This window comes from Oenanthe melanoleuca, chromosome 17 (genome assembly GCF_029582105.1).
Source record: "Oenanthe melanoleuca isolate GR-GAL-2019-014 chromosome 17, OMel1.0, whole genome shotgun sequence".
NCBI lineage: Eukaryota > Metazoa > Chordata > Aves > Passeriformes > Muscicapidae > Oenanthe > Oenanthe melanoleuca.
Window position 1 is genome coordinate 3,372,007 of NC_079350.1, and position 14,852 is coordinate 3,386,858.

The 14,852-nt window shown below is 50.6% G+C and overlaps 1 protein-coding gene across 3 annotated transcripts in view; it reads right to left on the reverse strand.

Annotated features, from left to right (window-relative positions):
- The window catches only part of COL5A1 (collagen type V alpha 1 chain), a 143,594-nt gene that overhangs the window by 13,811 nt on the left and 114,931 nt on the right, over positions 1 to 14,852 (reverse strand). For all 3 annotated transcript variants that reach the window (XM_056504922.1, XM_056504921.1, XM_056504923.1), the window contains exons 38-60: positions 13,530 to 13,583; positions 11,911 to 12,018; positions 10,778 to 10,867; positions 10,644 to 10,697; positions 9,958 to 10,065; positions 8,729 to 8,836; positions 8,204 to 8,257; positions 7,475 to 7,528; positions 7,219 to 7,326; positions 7,071 to 7,124; positions 6,881 to 6,988; positions 6,728 to 6,781; positions 6,312 to 6,419; positions 5,013 to 5,066; positions 4,812 to 4,865; positions 3,688 to 3,741; positions 3,196 to 3,249; positions 2,437 to 2,544; positions 2,006 to 2,059; positions 1,856 to 1,909; positions 1,359 to 1,466; positions 848 to 901; positions 245 to 280 (exon numbers count right to left, since the gene is read on the reverse strand). In XM_056504922.1, the coding sequence (XP_056360897.1) occupies positions 245 to 280; positions 848 to 901; positions 1,359 to 1,466; positions 1,856 to 1,909; positions 2,006 to 2,059; positions 2,437 to 2,544; positions 3,196 to 3,249; positions 3,688 to 3,741; positions 4,812 to 4,865; positions 5,013 to 5,066; positions 6,312 to 6,419; positions 6,728 to 6,781; positions 6,881 to 6,988; positions 7,071 to 7,124; positions 7,219 to 7,326; positions 7,475 to 7,528; positions 8,204 to 8,257; positions 8,729 to 8,836; positions 9,958 to 10,065; positions 10,644 to 10,697; positions 10,778 to 10,867; positions 11,911 to 12,018; positions 13,530 to 13,583 (1,692 nt within the window). The remainder of the gene's footprint in view (positions 1 to 244; positions 281 to 847; positions 902 to 1,358; positions 1,467 to 1,855; positions 1,910 to 2,005; positions 2,060 to 2,436; positions 2,545 to 3,195; positions 3,250 to 3,687; positions 3,742 to 4,811; positions 4,866 to 5,012; positions 5,067 to 6,311; positions 6,420 to 6,727; positions 6,782 to 6,880; positions 6,989 to 7,070; positions 7,125 to 7,218; positions 7,327 to 7,474; positions 7,529 to 8,203; positions 8,258 to 8,728; positions 8,837 to 9,957; positions 10,066 to 10,643; positions 10,698 to 10,777; positions 10,868 to 11,910; positions 12,019 to 13,529; positions 13,584 to 14,852) is intronic.

Sequence of the window (14,852 nt, forward strand, 5' to 3'; positions counted from 1 at the left end):
AGCAGCTTTTCTCCTCAGGACTAAGCACTGGATTGTGATCTCTGCTGCTCTGCTCTTCAGGGAAGTGCAGTGGTGGCACAGAAACCTTCCCCAATTATCATTCCTGGCCTTAGGCAGCCTGGGAAGGCAGAGTTTGTTCAGTCCTCTCTGCTAATTGCATTCATTTTACTGCTGAGGGGAGTCCCAGTGTTCCTCCACTCCATAAAAACCCCTCACCCCTGCCCTGAGCTGTGCCCATACTCACTGATGAGCCTTTAGCACCTTTGGGACCAGGTGGACCCTGTGGAGAGACAAATACAAAAAGGAGTCAGCTCATTTCCAAGCAGAGAATTCAGAAAGGGAATATTTAAAAATGTACTCCCTTTCTATTTCCATTTTCCCCATCCACTTGAGCTGGGTGTTGCTTTTATTTGCCAAGAGACAAAAAGGTTTTGTGGCAGAGCTCCACACTCTGCCCCAGTGGGGACTGGGAAAACTGCTGGAATGTGGGGCTGATCCCAGCTCTGTGCTCAGGACACCCAGCTGGGCACCCCAGGCCTTTGGGCACCCAAAAAAGTGATAAAACTCAGCAAAATGGGCAAGGAAATCCTGTAGGATTGTGGATATTCCAAAAGAAAGGGGGAGAGAAACAGGGTGGGAGGATTTCCCTGTGCCCATCTCCCACACCATTTCCAGATCCTGCCACTGGGAGGGATAACGGGATGGGAACTCCTGGAACTCATCCAGCTGAAAAATCCCAACATCCTCCTACAGCCAGGGCTGTGCTGGGAATTCCTGGGAGCACCAGAGTGGCTCCTGAGGGCCTGTGCAGCTCCCAGGAATTCCAAGGTCAGGGATTGTCACCTACCGGTAATCCTGGGGGCCCTGGGGGTCCGATGGGTCCAGAGGGACCTGTGATACCCTAAAAGATAACAGAAAAATAATATTGATCTGCAATCCTGGCTAAAATTACACATCCAACCCTTGCTCACAGGGCATCACTCAGTTTTGGAGGATTCCAGTCCAATCTGGAGCTTTACCTGGATTTTAGAGTATGGACAACGGAGTTCCTATCTCGTTCAGGCTCACACTTTTAAAAATCAGCCCTTGAGATGAATATTTAATGACATCATCCCTATCCAACCCTTTCATACAGCCCTTGAGAATCTGCTTCCCACTAAAGTGGCTCATTTTGGAGCAGATCCATATTTCACACATAGAATAAACCACATGAATACAGAAAATATCCCTCAAAAACTGCCAAGGATCTGCTGCCAGGGCTGCCCATCTCTGCTGTGCTGCACCTCCTCGAGGGTGCAGTGCTCCAAAGCACATTCCAGGAAGGAATTTGATGGGATTTTATTTTATGGAATATTTACCTGCTCTCCTTTGGGTCCTGCTGAGCCCTGGGGGCCTGGGAGACCTCTGTCACCTTTTTCTCCCTGCTCTCCTGGTGGTCCAATAAGACCAATCAAACCTGGGTGACCCTGGGGGAAAACAGCAGATGTTAATTAGGATTTCTGACTGGAGAGAGTAAAGATATTTCTAGATTCAACCCCAAATATCTGAGCGAGGTGAGAGGAGTTTGTAGCAATCCCCTGGCACGTGGAAGTGGCAGAATGGAGCAAAATGGGAGATTTTTACAGCAGAACATGCTACAAATAGAGAAAGAACATCTGCCCTGGAGCAGCTGCTCATTCCCTGGGGTTGGATAAATATATATATATGACAGAAATGTTTATAGGGTGGAGAATCACCCCAAAATGGGTCAGGGTGCTGCAGCTCCCTCTAAAGCTGTCACTGGGGCTGGTGACAGTCCCCAGGACCCCTCACACCCCAGCAGGGACCAGGCAATGGGATCCTGGTGGGTTCTCACCTTCTCTCCTTTAGGACCAGAGTCTCCTTTCAGACCAGGCAAACCAGGAGGGCCCTTTGGGACAGGGGGGGAAACAAAAGAGAGAATGAATTCATGTCACACTCATTCATCCCGTGCAAAAACTCCTGGAATTGGATGTTCTGGACATACCATTGGGCCTGGAGGACCATCTGGGCCAGGGGATCCTGGGAGACCTTGTTCACCCTGGAAAAAAAGTGCAATTCCCTCATTCCCAGTGACAGCAGTGCTCCCAGCTGGGAATATTCTGATTATTCACTGTGCCAGGGAACGTTTGTCCTGGCTTCTCACAGATGGCAAAAGCAAAAGGATTTATGTTCCTTCCATGCTCAAACCTCTGCTGGAAAAGGGACTTTGAGGGTCAAGGAAAATCACTCCTGGAGAGTGGCTGAAGACTCAAATGAAAGATGTGGGAGATGATATTCACCATTCCATTATTGCCATGAAATATTTTTTATCTGCTGTCAGGCATTCCAGCACAGACAGAACACTGGGAAGAGGCATTTCCCAAGCAGGTGGGATAGAGGAACAAACCTGAGCTTTCCCAAACTGGGAATACTCACAACTGGACCAGGAATCCCACGGAGGCCATCGGGGCCAGGCTTCCCTGGAGCACCCTGGGGACCAATGGGCCCAGTCTTGCCAGGAGGTCCTTCCAAACCAGCTTCCCCCTGGATGAAGAGCAGGGTGTTGGATTTGTATTGGGACATCAGATGATTTAGTGAAATGGTGCCAGGATGGCACAGAGTGGATGCAGATCCATGCAAAGCACATGAAACTTTCTGCTCCTTGATTTTCCTGCTGCTCCCTCCACCTCATTCTCCAAACTCCTTAGGTTTCCAGGAGATTGCAAATTCCTTGCCTGAATTCCAGCAGGAACCACCCTTTGGCTCTGAGCTCTCCTGGGTTCAGGGACACCCATCCTCCCTCCCTGTGCTGCCACAACAGGATCTGTAATTTCCAATCCCATCTCCATTTCCCCAGCACTCCCACCCAAACAATCCCAGCCCATTAATGCCATGTCTGCCCTGGGAAAGGACACGGGGCTGTGCACACCCCATTATTTACAACACATTAAATTGCCAAATATAGCACTTGGATGTTTCAAACGAAGGAAAACATTCCCATGACCTTACCAAGCCCTAATTATCTCCACAGAGCTTGTTAAGGGCTGAAACATAAACTCAGATTTGAGGCCAGTGGCTCCAAACTTGGGCTAATTTGCTGTAACACGCAGCAAAATCAACTCCCTGCCTTGGCAGAGGGAGATGCTCTTGGCATAGCAAGGACACAGCACAAGTGAAACTCCACTCAGCTCTCACCTTGGCTCCTTTCTCTCCTTGCCTTCCTTCAGGACCAGCTGGACCAGGAGGGCCCTAAAGAAAGCCCAGAATAGATGGAAAACACAATTAGATCCTGCTGATCTGCAACAGTCCATTGGAATTAGCAAAATGATGCTGCAGCCCCAGGGAAGGAGACAAAATGGAGACAAATATCCCTGAAAAGCTTTTTAAATTAGCTCCTTGCTAAATGAATCCCTGGGTTCTGCCAGCAAGGCAGGAAAGAGCAGGAAAATCCTCATCCTTGGATTTTCTTTGGGCTGTTAACATCATTAAAAAAAAATCCATGGGATTTGCCTGGCAGCTTCCCATCAATTTCCAACGGCTGTGGAGGGTGCAACATTTTATTTTTTTTAATTATCACATTTATTCACAGTATTTATACAGCTTTTATTGTAGGCTTAGTAACAACATGGGTTTTTAAAAACTTAATAGAAATGCATTTGGGAAAATCTTCCTAAACAACCAACTCACCCTTTTTCCAGGGGGTCCAGAGGGGCCTGGCTCTCCTGTGGGCCCAGGGGAACCCTGCAGGGAGAGAGGGGAGGGGAAAGAGCCATGAGTGCCCTTGGATGGATGGATGGATGGATGGATGGATGATGGATGGATGGATGATGGATGGATGGATGGATGGATGGATGATGGATGGATGGATGATGGATGGATGATGGATGGATGATGGATGGATGGATGGATGATGGATGGATGATGGATGGATGGATGGATGGATGGATGGATGGATGATGGATGGATGGATGATGGATGGATGGATGGATGATGGATGGATGGATGATGGATGGATGGATGGATGGATGATGGATGGATGGATGATGGATGATGGATGGATGGATGATGGATGATGGATGGATGGATGATGGATGGATGATGGATGGATGGATGATGGATGGATGATGGATGGATGATGGATGGGTGATGGATGGATGATGGATGGGTGATGGATGGATGGATGGATGATGGATGGATGGATGATGGATGATGGATGATGGATGGATGATGGATGGATGATGGATGGATGGGTGATGGATGGATGGGTGATGGATGGATGGGTGATGGATGGATGATGGATGGATGATGGATGGATGGATGATGGATGGATGATGGATGGATGATGGATGATGGATGGATGATGGATGGATGGATGATGGATGGATGGATGATGGATGGATGGATGGATGGATGATGGATGATGGATGGATGGATGATGGATGGATGATGGATGGATGGATGATGGATGGATGATGGATGGATGGATGGATGATGGATGGATGATGGATGGATGGATGGATGATGGATGGATGGATGATGGATGGATGATGGATGGATGGATGATGGATGGATGGATGATGGATGGATGGATGGATGGATGATGGATGGATGGATGGATGGATGATGGATGGATGATGGATGGATGGATGATGGATGGATGGATGGATGATGGATGACACAGGAGAGAATGAGATCCTCTGTGGGCAATTCCCACTGGGAAGTTCCAGTGGGAATGAGAGGCTGGGTGTCCCTGGGGCTGACACAGAGCCATGAGCACTGTGGGGACAGCTCCCATCTCTCCAGGTACTCACAGTCTGTCCAGGTTCACCATCATCACCTTTGTCACCAGGGGGACCATCTTGACCCTAAAAAGGAGGGAAAAAGGAACAAGGAGGTGTTTTTAGGGTGTTTGTAGCTGAGCAGAGGAAGTTCCAGGGGAGCTGCTGGGAATGAGCAGCACAGTTGGGTTCCAGCAGAGCAGGAGGAGGAAGCTCTGTCAGCCCAACACTTACAGCTGGGCCAGGCTCTCCAGGAGGACCAGGGTCACCAGGGAAACCAACTGGACCCTGCAGAGAGAGAAGAATATTCCCAAGTCAGAGATGCTGCACCTGGAGCAGGGAGTAAAATCCCAATTTCTACAATCACAACCCATCCTTGCATTTCAGTGTTTCCACCCTGTTGCATTTTAGGCTGTAGGTGAGTGGCAAAAAGGATGATGCAACGTAGTTCCTCGTGCAATGGAGAAGCAGAAAGAGCTTTATTTAAAGAAACACTGCACTTTATAGTGAAAAACAAAGTAGAAAAGACTCATAGGCCCAAGAAGGCAACACCTCTTTGAAAACATGCTTTGTGCAAAATACCACGAGACACTCACACGGCTCTCACCACCCTGCAGGTGCAAAAATCACTGTGATAATTTATCCTTGTGCAGGCTGAGAAAGGCAAGGCTTCAAGGCTGCTGTTTCCCTGCTTCCCAGCAGCATCCAACAGCACTGCCCCAGCCAGATCTGCATCCTGACTACCAAAACTCCAAAGGCAACGCTGGGACTTCCATCCCAGTTTTTCAGAAATCCTTCAGCTGGGTGACAGCAGCTTTGGGGATGTGCAAATTGGAAGGTTTTGCTTTTGCAAATGTGTGACATTTTGCACAGGAGGAGCCTCTCAGAGCATTTAATGACTGAAACATTTCACCATTCTTCCCCATACAATGTCTGTCGGGCGCTTCACATGATTCCAGGAGCAGCCTGCAACCCATCACAGATATCCCAAATCCCATCTGTTAGGGATGACTAAACCCCTCTGCCTCCTCTGCTTCTTCGTGCCATCTTGCCTTATCTCATCATAAATTTCAGGCATCAGAGGAGCCTGCAAGATAAACCCTGTACCACAGTCCCCTGGCAAAATCAGCAGAGCTCCACTGGCTTCACCAGAGCTGTAGAAATTAGCAGCAGCAGGGAGCTGGGTGTGCAGGTACAGCTCCCAAATCCAAGAAATCTCCTTGGTCCTATTTTGGAAGCTCTGCTCTAGTGCAGAAGACCTTGGAAAGCCATAAACACAAAGTGACCCCAGTGAATCTCCTCTCCATGGGGTGAGATTCCTGATAACCCTCAAAAAGCACTGAAAATTCCAATATTTCTGGGAAATATGGCACAGTTGGGTCTTTCCCTCATCAGCACCCTAAGGAAGGGCTGAGATCATGGATCACCAGAGGAGCAATTCCATGGTTAGGAAACTATTTTAAATTTTCACAGATCACTCTGGGAATATCTTTTCATGCTGGCAAGGCAAGGAAAGATGGAGAGGGTACTTACAGGGCTGCCTTTGGGGCCATCATCACCTGGTGGGCCTTTGGGGCCAGGTGGACCAGCAGCACCAGAGGGACCTGCTTCCCCCTTTTCACCTCTTTCACCTTTAGGGCCCTGTAAAGGGAAAAAAAAACCCCTTTTATTATCCAGGGAAAAAACCACCCCACTGATCTGTAATTATCCTTTAATCAGTTCTGAGCAAGAAGCTCTATTTGTGTCTCCAAACACAAGGACATGATTTAACAGTCCCTTCCCACAAGGACTGAGTGGTGTTCATGGTGTTCAGCCGTGGGTAGCCCAGCTTTGGTGACTAAACGTGATCCTATAAATACCCAGGAACGTGGCAATGTGTCATCAGTACCCAAATCCAGGACAGGGCTGCTTCAGTCCCTGCTGTCCCATCCACATCCCAGCACACTCACCGGCAGGCCAACCTCTCCAGGCAGACCAGGCTCACCAGATTCCCCAGGTTCACCCTGCACAGAGAAAAAGAAGGTGGAAATATTCACATTTCTGCAGTTTTCTGCTGGCACAGCAAAGGCACCGCACGAGTGCTGCAGCAAACTCTGCTTTACCTTCTCTCCCACTGCTCCAGGATTTCCTATTCCCCCAGGAGGACCCTGTGGACCGTCTGCTCCTGGTGGCCCAGATGGACCTCTGGGTCCTGGTGGGCCTGGTGGACCCTGAGAGGAAAGGAGGACAAATTTCAGATGGGTTTCTCAGAGCAATGTCAGCGAGGAGAAAAGCAATGTGGAAGGCCCTTACCATCTGCCCAACGTCACCTGTTTCTCCCTTCTCCCCAGGTGGTCCAGGCAGGCCCTGTGGAGGTGCAGGGGGGGAATTTTAGCTGTGAACAGCTCAGGTGAGCCCCAGCTCTCATCACCCCAAACCCTCCCTGGATGCTGTGAATTACCTGCAAGCCCACAGGGCCGGGGGGACCGGGGAAACCTCGGGGTCCTTCGTCACCTTTCTGGCCAAAGAGCCCCTGCTGCCCTCGGGGCCCGGGCTCTCCATCAGCTCCCTGCAAGGAAAGGCTCTGATCAGCCCAGGACAGATGTGGGGTCACACAAACCCCATCCCAGCACCCCCTGTGCCAGGCAGGAATCATCCCAGTGCTTTTTTGGGGGGAAAAAATAAAAGGATTTCTGCTAATGGTGGGTGATACTCACAGCTGGGCCAGGCTGACCAATTGGACCCTGGGGACCTGTGGGGCCTGGGGGACCCTGTTCCAAAAAAGAAATGTCAGTGTTAGGAGCAGAGTGATAAATTCACCTGGAAAAGGTGAATTCCTTCAACATAATCTCCACCAAAATTGCAATAATTCCCAAATTACAGGCCCAGGTCTCTCTGGACACCCCAGCACTCCTCAGCCCCGGTGCCAGGGTGGAGCACACACATCCAAACACATTTTTGTGCAGCAAAGCCCTGTCAGCACTCAGCCCTAACTCCTGGGTACCTCACGCTCCTCAGGCTCTGGGCAGTGCATAAAGGGTGTGGAACTGGAATTACCACAGAATCACAGGATGGTTGGGGTTGGAAGGGACCTTTAAAAATCTCCTGGTCTACCCCTCTGTCATGAGCAGAGACATCTCCAACTAAATCACAGAGGGGACTTCAGCCAAAGACCCAACTCTGATGGCAACACTGCCCATGTTTCACAGATATTTCCATGCTAAGTGGGTGATGTGGAAATATCTCAGTGTTCCTGGGAGATGAAGGCTCCCACTTGAGCCTCTCACTCTTTTTTTTTTTTTTTTTTTTTTTACATCATGTGGGTATCTGATGAAGCAGAGATGAATCAACATTAGAGAATGATATAAATTTCATTTCTATTTCCAGCAAGTCACACCATGAGCCACACTGCAGAGAAGCAGCTCCAGCAGAGCCCCCCCACTCACCTGCTCCCCTTTGTCACCTTTGCTGCCCTTCTGTCCAGGCTCTCCAATCTCACCCTGCCAGGAACAAAGGGATAACATTAATCCCTGACCACTCCCACATCCCAACATCAGCCCTGTGTGTCTGCACCCTCATCACAAATCCCACACACCACAGTGGGCTGATCATTCCAGAGGTTTGGCCACTGCAGGTCCAACCAAACCCTTTTCCACCCCACAGTTCCTCAGCTTGCAGACCCTTTGAGCAGCCATCCCAGCTGATATTCCCTGGGAATCCTCTCCTCTGGAGGGGCTTAATGAGAGAGGGGGTTAATTTGGAAAGGCTGGGCATCTGGGAGCTGCCTGCTACAGGTTTGGGGCAGGCAAACTGGATTTCAGGGAATTTTGTGGCTGGAAGAGCACACGGAGCCCCATCTGCTGCTGCTCATCCCAGGGGACTGGGAGTTCCATAAAAACCCTCCAGCAACGTCCCACCCAGCTGTGGGATGCAAACACCACCCAGCTCCCTGGCAGAGGAGCTGTCCCCACCTTGTCTCCATCCTCTCCAGGAGGCCCCACAGGACCTGCTGGGCCTGGCAGTCCCACGGGGCCCTGGATGCCATCCCTGCCAGCCGGTCCCTGGGGACCCTTCTCCCCCTGGAAGCACAAAAACAGGCAGGTCACACCCAGAGCTCTCCAGCCCATCGAGGTTTTATTCACTGCTGGCTGGATGGGCAGGAACAGCAAAGCCTGTTCCAGCTGATATTTCATCTCTGCTCCTTGTCTGAAATGAGACAAAACTTCTGTCTTGAGGGATAATGCAAAGAACAAACAAATGTAAGCAGTGAATACCCAGATCACAGCTGCAATTTCACTGCTACAGCAACATAATCTGATTTCATCTGAACCCTCTGCCATCTCTGTCTTGATGACAAACAAGACCCCAAGTAATTTTTACTCCCACGAGGCAGTTTTTGCTGATTCTGATCCTGGCTGCCCCAGCACTCTGCTGCTCCCTCCCTAGCTGAGCCCCAACTAAGGGGGGTTCTCAGGAGGCCCATCCTGAGATTCTGGACAAATAAAACCACCTGAAGTGAATAAAACATCTCTGTGTCAACATCTTCTTGTACTCCTTTGAGCAGGAGCCTCCAATCAAATTTGTTTGTTTACAGGAACTGAACAGTGAATATTTTCCAGTTTCCTCATCTATAATTGAATTGCATCTGAATACTGGGTTCTCTCCTCTAAATAAATTAGATGCCACATAAATTTCCTATCCATCCCTGCCCTGACTGACACATTGTGTAGGCACTCAGCAGGACAGATGTTCCTAAACCTGATTCACCAGGAAATTCTCACCTCTGGATTCACTGCTGGAGTTTCTAACAAAGCAGCAAGTGTGGCTGATAAACACTTCTGCTATCAATCAACCACCACCAGAGTGGTGACATCACCAAAGCCACCTCTGGCTGGTTTTGCTGATGGGGCTGGCTCAGTTCTCTGCCCACAGACCTTTGGCTTTGTCACCAGGAGGTGACACAGGCTGTGTGTCACCTCTCCTTGCCTGGGGTCACAGCCATGCTTGATAGCAGAGGTGCCACCAGCGGGGCATTGAGCAGCTGATATTCAATGGTTGGATGTGCTCAGGATGAGAAAATTCCTTTCTAATCAAATTCCTGCTGAATTGAATTCCTTATTTTTTATAATTTAAATCTCCACGAGGACTGGTTCCATGCTCCAGCTGTCCCACAACTGTTCATCCTGCTGCTGGTACTTACTGGAGCTCCCTTTTCACCTGCAGGTCCTGGAGGTCCCTGGGGGCCAGGTCTGCCTGGCAATCCTATGGGGCCAGCTGATCCTGCAGGGCCACGCTCCCCAGGAGAGCCCTGTTGGGAGGAGGAGGAGGAAAAGAGAATTAATTGCAGTATCAAGCTTCACCATGCCCAGACAGAGAGAAGTCTGAGCTCTTCATCCATGTCTGTGCACATTTGATGGGATAACTGCCACGTGAAGAGTTGGTACCACCAGCCTAAGGGGCCCTGAAGATTTTTTTTTTTAATTAAAATCCATGGAAGGGCTGGATTCTCCTCTGGATGGTGCAGAGAGCTCAGTTCCTGGGGACACATAAACATCCTGGAACAAGAGCAAGAGCCACTTCCCAGCCAGCAGGGAGCCTTGGGTGATGGATGTTTCCTTCCAGAAGAGCAGCCCTGAGCAGGGAACTCAAGTGGAGATAATTTCCAGAGGGACAGCAGGTGGAAACAAAATCCTGCATGTCCTGAACCCTGCAGCTCCCTCAGCCTGTCACAAAATGGCTGAGCTGCTCCACCAGTGGCTTGTAAAAAAAGGAACATCCAGGGAAACGGGATTAAAGGAGCAGCAGGACAATGGGGTAAAGCCTGGAGCTGTGGCTGACCAGGCCTGGGTTAAATAAATGGTGGTGCCTCAAGGACAGGATACTCACAGCTGGGCCTGGAGGGCCTGGGGGGCCTTCATTGCCTTTCAGGCCTGGAGAGCCCTGCAGGAGGAAAACAAAGTCACTGGGGAAAGGGAAACCGGGAATTCTGCAGCCGAGGGGAGGCAGAGGCCGCTACTCACAATGGGGCCGGGGAGGCCGCGCTCGCCAGGGAACCCTCGCAGCCCGGGGGGGCCGTCCTTGCCCGGGAGGCCGGCGGGGCCCGGGTCACCCTGCGGGACAGACAGGACGGGATGGGACGGGATGGGATGGGAGTATGGGGACAGGGATGGGGACAGGGATGGGGATGGGGAAGGGACAGGGATGGGGACAGGGGGATGGGAATGGGGACAGGGATGGGAGAATGGGGGATGGGGACAGGGACGGGGTCGGGGATGGGGATGGGGACAGGGATGGGGACAGGGACAGGGACAGGGATAGGGACGGGGACAGAGGGACAGGGATGGGGATGGGGACAGGGACGGGGATGGGGACAGGGATGGGGACAGGGACAGAACAGGGATGGGGACAGGGACAGGGATGGGGACGGGGATGGGGACAGGCTGGGGACAGGACGGGGACAGGGACAGGGACAGGGACAGGGACAGGGACAGGGACAGGGACAGGGACAGGGACAGGATGGGGACAGGGACAGGACGGGGACAGGGCTGAGATCTGCACGGCACATGGAGTCTCAGCCCGTCCCCTCAGCCTTCAGAGCCTCCATTTCTCTCCTGGACCATCCCATGGAGTCTCAGCCCATCCCCTCAGCCTCCAGAGCCTCCATTTCTCTCCTGGACCATCCCATGGAGTCTCAGCCCATCCCCTCAGCCTTCAGAGCCTCCATTTCTCTCCTGGACCATCCCATGGAGTCCCAGCCCATCCCCTCAGCCTCCAGAGCCTCCATTTCTCTTCTGGACCATCCCATGGAGTCCCAGCCCATCGTCTCAGCCTCCAGAGCCTCCATTATTTCTCTGAACCATCCCATGGAGTCCCAGCCCGTCCCCTCAGCCTCCAGAACCTCCATTTCTTTTCTGGACCATCCCACAGAGTCCCAGCCCGTCCCCTCAGCCTCCAGAGCCTCCATTTCTCTTCTGGACCATCCCATGGAGCCCCAGCCCGTCCCCTCAGCCTCCAGAGCCTCCATTTCTTTTCTGGACCATCCCACAGAGTCCCAGCCCATCCCCTCAGCCTCCAGAGCCTCCATTTCTTTTCTGGACCATCCTCTCCCTCCCCAGGGAGGAAGGCAGTGAGGAGGGTGAATTCCAGTCCCTACCTTGGTCCCTTCTTTCCCAGTGAGGCCAGGAAGGCCTTGTTCCCCTGGGGGCCCTGGAGGGCCTGGGTGGCCCCGCTCGCCCATGGGTCCAGTCTCACCAGTTGGACCCTGGAAAAAAACAAAAAAAAACCAGTCTGAGGAAATGGGGTGGGTATTGGCAGAACAATGAGGAGACAAAAAGGGCAGGGTGTCAGTTGAGTTTTTTGGGGTGTAATGGGATGGAAGAGGTTCCTTTCAGTGCCACCAGCAATCCCTGCAGGGATCCCCCTCCGGCATCTCCAACCCCTTGTTCTGTTCCTTGGCCAACATCACCCTGGGCAGGCTGGAGGCACTGGGAACCTCTGGGGAGAGCCAGTTTCACCCAGATGGGATGTTAACACTCACACTGTTATGCATAGCTTTCCCTTTTTAATTGAAAACTTCCTAAGCTCTCCAAGGCTGCTGATTCCCGCATAAATAATGCATGAGGCTCCCTGCAATTAGCGCTGCCTCTGTGCCCCCCCGGGGCACTCAGGGTGACACCAGTGCCACCGAGAGCTCCCCAGAGGCTCATTTTGGGAGGACAAAAGCCACGTGTGTACAAAACCATCATGTCCCTGCCCCTTGGTGGCTTTGGGGACAGGGTTGTAACTCATGTCCTGCTGCCGGGGAGATACTCAGAGCACTCAGCAGCCACACATCACAGCAACCCAGCCCAGCAGAGCCACACAAAATCACCACCCGATCCTAATTTGCACTTGAGAAGACAGACACAGCCATCAGGGAATTGCCCCTAATCAGGGAATTTACAAATCAGGGACTTTATGCTGTCATTAAAAAGGACAAATTAATTACTTTCTAATTAAAGAGCTGCTCCCCAGCAGTTCAGGGAAGGAGGCTCGACCCTAAGCCAGCCCTGCTCAGTGTAGGCTCACTGAAAGCTGGGCTTGTTCCCACACTGCACAGAGCTCATGGGGACTGAAACCAGCTCTGACAGAACCTGGCAGCACTTCAGATGAGAGAGGGATGATTTTCCTCTCTCTGACATGGAGGAGCACTCTGGCACCACGTTTGCTCTGCCTGACCACCAGCAGCTGCACAGCCCTTGGAGATCTCACTTAACTCCCTTCTGCTTAAGGCCTTTGAGCTGGGTGGTGCTTCCAGCTGGTTTAGCTGGGTTTTTTAGTGTTTTATATCTATTTTTCATTTGTTTTTTATCTATTTTTTTCTATCCATTTTTCTATTGTTCTTTATCTGCTTTGTGCTCTTTAGTTGGTTTGTGGCTTTCAGCTCGTTTTTGCTTTTTAGCTAACCTGTGCTTTTTGGTTGGTTTGTGCTTTTCATCTATTTTGCTTTTTTCTTTTTGTTTTTTTGCAGGTTTCTCACCCTACACCAGTTTTAAACCCCAGTGGTTGTGCTGAGCTCACAGGAACCACCTCATTTATGTTTTTCTAAACCCCATCCCAACCCTTCAGCAAGGTGAGCAGGGGCCATGGAGGGGATTTCACACCTGCCTCAGGAATTTCAAAGCCACCTGACAAGGCTTTGCCTTCCCTGGAAAAGGAGTCCCTGCTGCACAAGCAGCTCCAGTTGAACCAGTGAAGACCAGTTGCAGATGTGGGTGAGCATTTGCTCCTTACCTGAGGACCCACAACACCAGGGGGGCCTGGAGGGCCAGTCTTGCCTTGGAAACCCTGTCAGAGAAAGGGAAAAGACAAAAAGGTGACATTTCTGCCAAGGACTGCTCTGTGAGGGTCACACTGCCACCAGCTCAGTGACACCCCTGACCAAGGTGGGCACCCCAAGGAAAAGGAAATAAGAAATCAAACAGAAAGTGGGAAAAATGCATTTATACATTTATAAAGGGTGAAACAGAGGAGGAAGAACAAGGGATCCTCAAAGCTCAGACCTGCTGTTTGGATGGAGCTGTTCATATATATCTATAAAAATCTGTTACACTCACAAAACCATAGAGCAAACAGCAATTAAAAATACCATTAATGCCTATTAAAAACCTCTTTATGCTGAGCAATTCTCAAAAGCTATTCCCCTTATCCTGCTCCCCATTCTGCTGCTGCTTTGGGCTCAGCTCTGGCTCAGCTCAAGGGGCTGAGTGAAGCTTTATCTCCTCCATCAACATTTGCTGAAAGGAGCCACAGCCCTGCTTGATGAGCAGGGAAGTCTCCATGACAGCTCCTTCCAAAGGCATTTTGAAGAGTGACAACGAGGAACTCTCAATTGTTTGGCTCTCCCAGGCTACTCTTTAAAAAGCACATTAATTATGGTTGTTACTCCAGCCTGCTGACAAGCTTGAGGAATGGCATTTAGGGCACAAGGGCTATTTTCTCCTTGCCACAAAAGAGGATCAGATAAATCCCATGCCAACGTTAGCCTGTCATGTTTAAATAACTCCTCCATGCTATTCTGGCTGCCTGCAGATCAGAAAATATCCTGTCACTGATGGGCAAATGGTAAAAAATCCTTGGGAAATGAAGGCACAATTTAAACTCTTATCACAGATAAATATTTAGAGCATTTCTGTGCAGGGCTTTCCTTATTAACCTGAAGGAAGGGGTTTCCTTTTGTACTCTTGGAGCCTTGGGCACAGAGGCTTTAGAATCTATCATGGATTTTTCAGAGCCAATCTCTGCAAATCTAATATGGCCAAATATCTCAGCATGCCTGTGCTGCTGAATGGGAACTTCAATAAAGGGAAGTGTTTGACACAGAGATTTCAATCTTGCACCAAGATACACTGCACTGACCAGGCTACTGATGTAGAAAGAGCTTTTAATTCATTTTTATGCTCCTCTCCTTGCTTTTTGGCACTGTGAGGGGAAAAGGAGGCAGGGTCTGCAGGGAAAGTGATCTCTGCTAGGTTAACAAAGATTCTGTTTCCTGGGAGAGGCAAATTGAGGAAAGCTATTAGGGAGAGCTTTCAGGCCCCAAAATAATTAAAAGGC